The sequence below is a fragment of the Cottoperca gobio genome, chromosome 11 (assembly GCF_900634415.1).
Source record: "Cottoperca gobio chromosome 11, fCotGob3.1, whole genome shotgun sequence".
Taxonomy (NCBI): Eukaryota; Metazoa; Chordata; class Actinopteri; order Perciformes; family Bovichtidae; genus Cottoperca; species Cottoperca gobio.
Window position 1 is genome coordinate 13,295,380 of NC_041365.1, and position 10,647 is coordinate 13,306,026.

Here is a 10,647-nt window from a genome sequence, read left to right on the forward strand (position 1 = left end):
TAGTAGTGTATTTCCCTTTGATAGAGTGGTGGTTGCAACTCCTCTACACCAGTTTTTCTCAAACTTTTTCAGACCAAGGACCACTTAACCAATAAAAAAACCTTGGCTCTGTGGATGGTGAGGCCGTGTTGTGCTTTATGTGAACTTGTTTGAGGACCTGTGCAAACAACCGACATGTTAAATTTGACCCTTTTTGGGATCCCAAAACACGGATATGAACTGGCTGAGGGCCTTGACTACAGATTTATCTTCTCTTCTCCTCTCCCATTGCCACTTCATGTACATAAAGCGACTGTGTCCTACAGCGCCCTCAGTCGGTTTCTCATTGTAACAACAATTAAATCATTATTTATGTAAACCAGTAAAATGGACCTTTTCTTTACAACAACATTCTGTGATGATAACACGTGTCAAATAGCTCGGTATCAGAAAGAAACAACGATAATCAACAAAATGAATATCTATGAGTATGAGCATTATTGGCTCTTTTACTAGATAATAATCGCTTTAAGTCCAAAACCTGCATTTCTTAGAACCAGGGCCCGTGTGAGAATATGACTGCACACACATACGCTACTGAAAAAAGTAAATATTTTAAATTAAGAATTAAAATAGGCTGAATACATTTTAATACATGACAAGCTGTATTATAAAAATGTCTTGTTTTTATTTTTAAATAGAGAAAATAAGTAATATTTTGCCAGTAAAATCAAATTGTTATATATTTAGCATATCAGTATTTGTGGTCATATTCTCAGTCTCATGTCATGTGATAAGAAGTTAACAACAAATATTACTTGGACCACTGCAGATGAACATTTAATATCCAGGAATTGACATTATAGACATCACTGGCTCTCTGTAATTTAGCACATGTTGTAGAGAGAAGTGGAAGATGATGCAATTAATATCTAATGATTTGCTAAAAGTGCTAAATGCCTAGTGGTGGCTGAACCACACCTACAGGTGGCTTCATAGAAGACATCTGACCTGCATGAATAAGTCTGGTATGAGTGATAATGTTTTATAGAACTCCAGAAATAAGCACAAACAATTAAAAAGTACTGATAAAAACAAAAAAGCTAAAATGGCTTAAGGAGAGGTTCACCCCCTGCAAGATATGTGCCGGCGATATCTATATATGAATACACATTTATGGTCATGTAACATATAAAAGAGGTTTTCAACATAGCCACAGTCTGTGTCACTTACAAAGAATGGAATTGAATAATCTGTGGTTTATTCTGGAGGTACTGTATGTATATTACCTTCTTAATGTTTTTACCAGAATGAAATAGTTTGAGTTATTTAAATTGTGAACCTTTCATAAAGAGTTTGCTTGCTGAAGTACTGATATACAGTTGTACTTGTTTAAACATAATCAGAGTACATGGTGTTGGTACTCATAGTCACATTTTAAGCATTGTTTTCATTTAGAGATTAAACTGTGTTTAAAGGGAAGTACACTGCTCAAAAACATTACAGGGACACTTTGAAACCACATCAGATTAAAATGGTGGATATCTATACTAATATGGACTGGGTAATGAGGAGGAGAGTCTCTTCGCGGCCCCGGGGTAAGTTCAGTTTCCACACTACGGCTACACGATACTGATTGAACCAACTTACACACGCCATAACACATTTGGGTAAGATAACCTGTACGAACGTGGGGACCCTTTTCCCGAGACTGGCCAGGTGTCCAGCGTCTCGTGAAATCTTATATCTAGTTGGATTTCCATAAAGTTACACGTTGATGAATTGTGTTGAATCGACGGTGAACATTTTTATTTGACTGAGACATCTGTGAACGTGTTGAATTGGCGGTGACACATTACCTAGTGGTTATCTAACACGGAGCACTGTAGCGGACAAGTTAAAAGTAGGCACGGGAAAGTCCTGTGAGTTTTGGCCTGTGGCGAGGTGCTCGACAGATGCACTCGTGCACGGGGTCAGGAAGAACCCTGCACATATTAAAACTATCATGAGAGCTCTGTGATAATCATTTACATAACTATACTACTCCTACAACCATTTACAATGGGTAGATAACATAACGAGGGGAAATGGAAATTCAAATAACATTATGGAGAATATGAACTGCGTCTTTGTATGAAGGATTATAACATGCAAATGAAAGCAGGTTAATCTTTTCTCAAACTGCCGGCTCCTCCCACCTGCTCAGGTGCCCATGGCAGACCACAGTTTGTTGCTTTCCGTGAAAATCCTTTCAGAAGGCCAAGTTCAGTGGAAACAATCGAGTTCCAGTTAAAGGTTCCAGGAAATATTGAGCTTTTTACTTTAGAGAGATAGATAGATAGATAGATAGATAGATAGATAGATAGATAGATAGATAGATAGATAGATAGATAGATAGATAGATAGAGAGATAGATAGATAGATAGATAGATACATAGATAGATAGATAGATAGATAGATAGATAGATAGATAGATAGATAGATAGATAGATAGATAGATAGATAGATAGATAGAATATAGATAGATAGATAGATAGATAGAGATAGAGAAGAGAGAGAGAGAGAGAGAGAGAGAGAGAGAGAGAGAGAGAGAGAGAGAGAGAGAGAGAGAGATACTTTATTGATCCCGAGGGAAATTTACTACATTTATTTTAAAGCTTTGTTTCTTACAGATTTAGACTATTAATACAAAATATATATCAACTAATAAATGATGATATATTATTGTGAATTAGCTTTCCTGAAGTATATAAAGTATTTTAAATGAGCTCCACTTTTACCAGCTGCAACATTCAAGTGATGAACACGTTAACAAAGTAATTATAATACAATCATATAATATATATTATTGTGCAGAGTGAGTACTTTTATTGTTGGTACTTTAAGTATATTTTGATGCTAATCCTTTTGTACTTTTACTTAAATTAAATTACATTTTATAATTGAAGGAATTCATAACCATATATGTAACTTTAGTTTACCGTTCTGTAGAGCTGCGATGTTTAATCTGTCGACAGTTTGAAAGAATTTGCATTTTTGACCAAATATTAAGATGTTCTTTGCTCAGCTCCAGTATACGCCTGAGGAAGAGGCAGTGTAGTCTGAGGCAGTTCCTGTTCTTACGGAGAACTTCAGTCTTTATTTCAGCCTCGTAGCAGATTTACTTTTTCATCAAATAATTTTTATTCTTTTTATTAATTTATAACCATTGATCATTTTCATTATATTAAAGCAAGAAGACTGAAAGACAGCAGTTTCTTCACTTTTTGGACATCATCCACCTTTGCATCTGAGGTTTCTCCATCAACACTCAGGTAAGGCCCCTTGTGTGAGAGATGTTAGGACAGGAGGCAAAGGAAGCTTTCTGTCAGATACTGACGTTTCTCTAGGAGGAGCGAGACCTTTTCTAACACAAAATAATACCCACTGATGATGCAGCTATTGAATCTACTGATTAGAGACACTGGAAAAAGGCTTTTCATCTCGCTCACCTCAGGTGCACTATTGCATTGCATAAATCCTAAAGTGATGCTGAGAACACACGTTGAAATGACTTAGACTTAGTTTGTAATGCATTAGATGTGTTCCTGGTTTAGTTTTCATTACAGTTTCTTGTAACTGCGTTACAATGTAAGACATAATATTCTGTAAATGCAATTGGTGTGTCCTGCACTTAAGTCCAGTTAATAAGCATAACGAAAAGGTCAAAGGAATCAATTTTCTTCTGAATCAAGAGAAAATAGGTCTCCAGTGTTTTAGCCTTCAATGAGAGGGTAAGCCCCTCTCTGCAGATACTAATAATCACAAAGTAAAGTGTGTGTAGAGTTTTGGTCCTCTGTTTATATTTTCATGACTCAAACTGATGGAAACATATGATAGTCTGGTGCTAAAAATAAAGCCTTTTAAAATGTAATTCATCAAATATCAGGTTAAAAATGCTTATTGACACACGACATCTATTGCATGTCTGTCCGTCCTGGGAGAGGGATCCCTCCTCAGTTGCTCTCCCTGAGGTTTCTTCTATTTCTCCCCCTTTAATTGTGGGGTTTCTTTTAGAAACTTTTTCCTTGTGCTATTCGAGGGTCTAAGGACAGAGGGTGTCGTAACCTGTACAGTCTGTACAGCACACTGAGACAAATGTGTAATTTGTGATATTGGGATGTATAAATACATTTGATTTGATTTAGCTTTGTGTCCCCTACAACAGTGTCAGAAATCAAGGAGTCAAAGGGCAAAAATACCCCTAAAAACTGTGACCAATCCTTTGCCTTTTACAGGTGGCGTACTAACAAACTCCTCTTACAGATTTCACCCAATCGACTTCAAATTTGGTCAGTACCATCTAAAGACCTTAATGGTGAAAAAAGTTATCAAAATCGTGACTTTTTAAGGAACAACATTGCCGTGGCGTCGCAGCCATTTTGAACAATTCGCCTTAAAACAGGAAGTTGTTTCAGCATACATTCTCCAATACGCTCGAAATTTCTTATGCTTAATAAGAGTCACGGTCTGAAGACATATACTTACCAGTATTGGCTCATAGCGCCACCTACTGACAACAGGAAGTTACAGGCTGTGTACTTGTATGACATACTCCTTGCAGATTAAGCAGATGTTGGTGCTTTAATTCAGTTTTAATTACTATTAAAATTTTGTAAATTCCCCACGTTTTTAGACAGTGCCCCCCCCCCCCCGCATTATGTTTTACATGTCCTACACTGCTCTACAAGACATATTTCTCATTATGTAATTGCCTTTAAAACTTTAGTAATACTAATAACAAAGACAGGATTGTGCAAAATTGCTTTTACTTTCAAATTCAAAATCAAGCCAAGCAAATGTGCCGTTGTTATTGAAATTGTGTGTTTCAGGGAATTATGTGGAGAGTTATCCTGACTGTCAGTGTGCTCTGCTGGAACTGCGAGGGCGATGTGACCTGCAGAAACAACAAGAATGAAGAGGTGGACTGGTGAGGAAACACTAGTCCACTTCATATATAGTCAAATATTAATCAAATAAAAATCTTTTTGAATTCAATTTTGACCAAAGACTAAGACTAAATCTATAATAGCTGCCAACATTAACACTGTCAGGGTGTACAAAGAAGATGCACATATGCTCTCTTATACTTTGAGACTCCTGCAGTGTGTGTGTATTGCTCTTCTTTACTCCTCATGAGTCCTCTCTGCAGATTGATTTTTCACTTCTCATTATCAGGTACATCATCTACAAGGCACCAAAGCAAGGAAAAACGCTTACTGGTTTAGAGTATATTTACATTGATTCAACTCTGCACACGAAGGAGACCTATACATCTGGAAAGCTCATCGATCATGCTGATGGTGTCTTGGCAAACACCCTGCGGCCGATTTTAAAAGAAAAAACATCAATGGTGAGAATCATTTTTAAACTGCAACCCTCTGTTTCTGTTGTGATGAAAACTAAACCATGACTCAAACTGATGGATACACATGATGGTCGTGAACTAATAATAAAGACTTTTGAAATAAAGACTTTTGAAACTCATCATCTATCAGGTGAAGAATGTTTAATAGGGATGTAACGATACCAAAAACTAAACGGTACGATAATGTCACGATAAAAAGTCCATGATACGATATTTATGACCATATACAAAAATTAATAAAAATTATGAATTGAAAAAAATGTCCTTCATTTTTATTCATATAAATTATTTTCCTTTTAAATTAAAGGGCTTCTTCCTTCCTTCTTTAATAAAATAAAGGTAGCCATGGCCTAAGCATTTGCAAAATATTGACCTTTGGCAATGATGAATAACGCAGATGTTACGTGTATTAATCCTTTTAAAAGATCTGCACACATCTGATGGAAATTGTTTCATCCAAGTTTTCAAGTTTCATCTGGGAGAGGTTTTACTCAGCACTGCTGGTTTTTCTCTTGTAGTCTGTGACGGTTGTTAGTCCAGCCCACATGATCACCAGTGGCCCCGGCCAACTTTACTGTCTTTGAAAGGCTGTAGCAGGCTAATTTCTTAAGTTAGAGTGAAGATATCATATGAAACTAGAAAAGCTAAGCAATCCATTGACAGCAACTATGGTATGCTAGCATATAATGCTAAATAACGCTCCAAAGATAGGCTACATTTTGCCGATGGAATAACCGGCATGGCCGTATTTACATGGGTCCCTTGACCTCTCACCTCAAGATATCTGAATGGACATGGGTTCCATGAATACTCACAAGCCTCGTCTTTACAGACGTGCCCACTTTATGATTATCACGTGCAATTTAGGGCACAAATCATGCAGTTTTTTAAAATGAAGTATTGCAGTGTTCTTTTTGCCTATTCTAAAAATGGTGTATTTGAATATTTCTGCATGCTGGATGCCTAAGCAGTGGGGGAATTGCATAAATTGGGTATGACTGGAAAGCTGAAAGTTGTTGATTCAATGAGCAAATTGTATTCATGTATGATGACCTAGTCCCCATAATATCCATTTCATTGTAGTGTGATCATTCTTTTAACTTGTTGTATAAAATGAGCTGTTGTGAGCTCTAGGATAACCACAGCATCATGAAACTTTACTACAACAAATGCAGACTGAGGACTTTCAGAGGATGAAAGAATAAAATCAGCCTCCGGACGTGAACTCTCCAGTTGGTCATTGTATTTGAATAAACTCTTAAACAGTAGATTTGGTACTGGCCAGTTCCTTCTCTTAAATAATGTTTCTGACATTTTCTTCCCTTCATTCTGCATAACTTATAGCAAAACGATTTTGGATTCATCAGCTACAGCGATCAACCTCCAGGATGTCATGCTGATGATGAGTTTGGGCACAGTAAAGGTAAATAAAGAAAGCATCACTCTTACAGGAAACAAACAGTCTGAATGTCATACTTCTGTATCCAACTAGTCTCACATACATCTATTATTGTGTAATGAAAGCTTATTAGTTAACGATGATGAATGGAGGATCTGTGACTCCTGTTTGTTCACTTTCAGCTCTTACTGTAAGACAAAACGCAGTTTGTGTCTTTGAATATCAGATTAAATTGAACTAAATCAATAAGCAGAAAGAAGATAATTATCTGCATAACTGTTCATGTTCTCCAGGAGTTGTGATGGTGGAAGAAGATAAATCTGGAGTCTGGCTCTTACACAGCACACCACAGTTCCCTTTCAAAAGAGATCAAAACCATTTCTGGCCTCAAAGCGGAGAAAGAAATGCTCAGACGTTTATCTGTGTGACATTCCCCCATGACCAGTTCATCGCTATAGGTAAGGAGCTCAGTTAAAACACACAGTAAATGTGAAGATTTAAGCCTGAATGTTACTGTGACTATTTATATTTTCAGGTAAACACCTGCAGTACATCAAAGCTTTCCCATTCGACCATCATGTTCCAGATGATTTTCCAGAACTTATCAATGTTGTTAACTGGAAATCAATAACCCCCTCCAACGATAAACAGCCGCTGACATCAAATGGACTACAGCCCTTTTTTAGCATTGCTAAACTTCAGTTTAAAGGTGAGATCTCTGCATGAAGGTTTGAATTGCATTACCTAAATTACTAACTACATTGTTATAAAGTAAGAATGCATTTTTATTGTGGTAATCAAATGTTATGTTAAATGGCTATTTCACTACTGAGACAATTACTGTAGGCAAGCACTCTTTTTTTACATTTGCGGCGGTTGGTGTGCACATTATAATAATTATTGGATGACAGCATGTGACTTCTTATATTAGGTTCACCTCTTCCATTCCACATCACTGTTTTGCAGCAGAAACAGCTCAAATGACATATCCAGATTAAAATGGCTGATTTCATGCATGAATAGTCTTTCCAGAAATGAAACGTGTCAGAACAAAAAAGTAGTTTTTAGTCTAAATAACTGTGGCTTTGTACATGTCAAGTACATGTTGGGGCTGTAAAGAAAATACTAATAACACCTGCCTTAAATTTGAAAAAGCATAACATAACTCGTTACCCTGTAGGTGAATGCCTAAAAACGACACACCCAAAGTAAATTAAAAGCTGCTCTTCAACCATTTGCAGTATATGCATGGTGTTGGTCTCATTCAAAAGATAACACTAATTTATTTTGCAAAACAGTCAGAATCACTCTACGTGATCATGTGGATGGACAATACATCTTACTGGAGTGGATCTACTGGACCTGAAGGCAATGAAACAGAACTGTTGTTCTTGGATTATTACTGATTACAGGATTATGATGAGGCTTCATGGGTGAATTGGCTCAATGTTATGATTGTTTGCTTGCTAGTTTGAGGCGGTGATTGTACCTGCTGTTGTGATTGCGGATCACTAAACAGACGAGCTTCTAAGCTTTCTAATGATGTATGGCATGGGTACCAAATCCAGCATGGTGGACTGTAAACAACACACGGCAAGATGAATCCCCTGTTGACATTTTAACAGGATAAACCAGAGGTCTGCAACCCCCGCAGCTCAGGAGCCACATGCGGCTCTTTAACCCCTCTGTAGTGGCTCCCTGTAGCTTTGACAAAAACTAAAACATGGAACTAAATGTTTATTTTTATGTATTTTTTGTTGCACAGTGGACAATCTTTCAAAGGGAACACCTTATCTTGGAGTTTGAGGTGATATTGTGACACTGACACTGGGGTGAAAACGGACATAATTAAATACAAACTGGCCTATTTTTTCATGATTACTTTTTTTAAGCTGTTAGGTTGCAGATATACGTTTGTTTGTTTTTCTAAGTGGGATACTTTTGTATTCATTTCATTTTTGTATTGTATTTTCTTTGTTTTGTGTATTTTTATATTATATTCATTTCATTTTTATTTGATTCAACAAATATGGGGAGGACTCAAATAGGCCTGCATAGTTCTGTGTTTAATTTGTTTTCAAAGTGGGCCTAAACATGCCACTGTATTTCTTCCTTCTTCAAAAGAGTTTACAAATAGCAATACTATCTCAACAGTTTCCTTTATTGTCATTCTGTCATTTCATAAATGCAACAAATATAGTATAACTATATATAACTATAATATATTAATAAGCCGTGTTATTTTTGATATATATATATATATTTTGATATATTTGATAGTAAAGATTGCCGACCCCTGGGATAATGACAATTCTGCTGTTTTTTCTTTTGTTTTGTTTTAGAGTCAGCTCCAGCAGCTGGAAGTAAAAGACGACATCCAGATAACTTAGATGATGCACGGGCTGGTAGGTGAACAACACGTGTTTTTATCTTGAGTAAGGTGAGATGGAGGCTGGCTGGTGATGGCTGACAGGTCTTCCTGTTCATGTGTACGTGATTGTGATTGTGTTATTTCTTTACATGATTTTGGGCACCAACATTTGCAGCTCAGCAGAGTGTGTATTTAGTGTATTATCAGTACTGAACTGTGTTGTTGTTCTTGCAGTTGGAGATCTTTACACCACTATTGCTAACACATATAGCAGTGAAGTGAAAGTCCAGTCCTGGCCCTGCAAGCAAGACACTTCCTCCTGCCCTAAAAATGGACACAAAGTGATAAATATTGAATCTATAACTATAACTAATTTTGGTGTGTGGAAGGCTGGAAATGATCATTCCAAGTGGTGTGTAACTACAGATAATAATAAGCCGTTGATCTGTATTGCTGATGTAAACAGACGAATGTCACAATACAAAAGGCGTGGGGGCGCACTGTGCTTCGAGAATGAAGCTGTTCGTACCATGTTTAAAGGTTTTATTATGGACACTCAGCCTTGCCCAGATAATAACAAAGCTCATAAGATGGATGTAGACTCTCCCTCTGACACCGACTCTGACTGTGACTCTGACTCTGATAAATGATTGATGGGCTAAATCAGCATCTATTATTAAGTTGTGTTTGCAATTCTGTATGCATTTGTTTATCATTGTGTCATGGAAAATGTCATATGTCAATGTTAATTCCTACTGTTTAATACTTGGTTCAATGCCCAGCATATCTCTTGCCCTCTCTACTCTACTCATCTAACTCCTGCAACTGTGGGAACTCTCCACACACACCTCCCCTCTCTACTTCCTGTCTTTGTGGGTCAACTGTGGCAATCTTCCACCCCTCCTTCTCCTTACTGTCTGTAAAATACATGAATACCCTGGGAGCAGGGTTCTTCCGCACCCAGACTGCTTGCACTCTGTATGATTGTATTAAACCTTCTTTGCAAAGAATAAATACTCCAAAGACAAGCTTATTTCTCAAGAATCTTCATTTCAGTATTATAGACTTCAAAGGACTTGATTAAAACTTTCCACCACAATTTTCAAAAGAATATAAATTTACTTGCATTTCTGAATCCATATTTAAATACAAACAATATATATTTAAATTTGTTATATCACTGATAATGGGATACAATGAATTAGTAGAGGGTATATATATTTTTATATATATATATATATATATATATATATATATATATATATGTATATATATATATATATGTATATACAAGGTGGAAGTGCATTATAGGAAAGAATAGTGTTACAATGCGTTTTTGTAGGCACGAAGCACAAACCAGTGTTTTCTGTGATGAAAAAAGTAAAATGTCACGAACACCTGAACTTGTCTCTTAATTTCCTCATAAAAATAAATAAAAACTTGTTCACGGTCTCTGCAGGGTTCATTATGAGGAATTTAAAACCCTTTTTA

The 10,647-nt window shown here is 36.5% G+C and overlaps 1 protein-coding gene across 2 annotated transcripts; it reads left to right on the forward strand.

Annotated features, from left to right (window-relative positions):
* The first annotated feature begins 1,555 nt into the window (after positions 1-1,555).
* On the forward strand, positions 1,556-10,178 carry LOC115015976 (plancitoxin-1-like). Of its 2 annotated transcripts, none has more exons than XM_029443651.1 (9): positions 1,556-1,577; positions 3,212-3,293; positions 4,851-4,948; positions 5,197-5,371; positions 6,731-6,809; positions 7,079-7,243; positions 7,321-7,494; positions 9,128-9,190; positions 9,391-10,178. In XM_029443651.1, the coding sequence occupies exons 3-9, from the start codon at positions 4,857-4,859 to the stop codon at positions 9,804-9,806; spliced, it is 1,164 nt and encodes a 387-aa protein (XP_029299511.1). In that variant the 5' UTR covers positions 1,556-1,577; positions 3,212-3,293; positions 4,851-4,856; the 3' UTR covers positions 9,807-10,178. The 2 variants fall into 2 exon arrangements, with proteins under 2 accessions (XP_029299511.1, XP_029299512.1); XM_029443652.1 differs by lacking the exon at positions 1,556-1,577 and adding an exon at positions 1,631-1,649.
* The last annotated feature ends 469 nt before the right edge of the window (positions 10,179-10,647 follow it).

Excerpts from the sequence above, each read along its gene's own strand:
- LOC115015976 (XM_029443651.1), top strand. The coding sequence starts at position 4,857 with ATGTGGAGAGTTATCCTGACTGTCAGTGTGCTCTGCTGGAACTGCGAG. Across the intron at positions 6,810-7,078 it reads TGAGTTTGGGCACAGTAAAG|GAGTTGTGATGGTGGAAGAA; the intron begins GTAAATAAAGAA and ends CATGTTCTCCAG. Across the intron at positions 7,244-7,320 it reads TGACCAGTTCATCGCTATAG|GTAAACACCTGCAGTACATC; the intron begins GTAAGGAGCTCA and ends TTATATTTTCAG.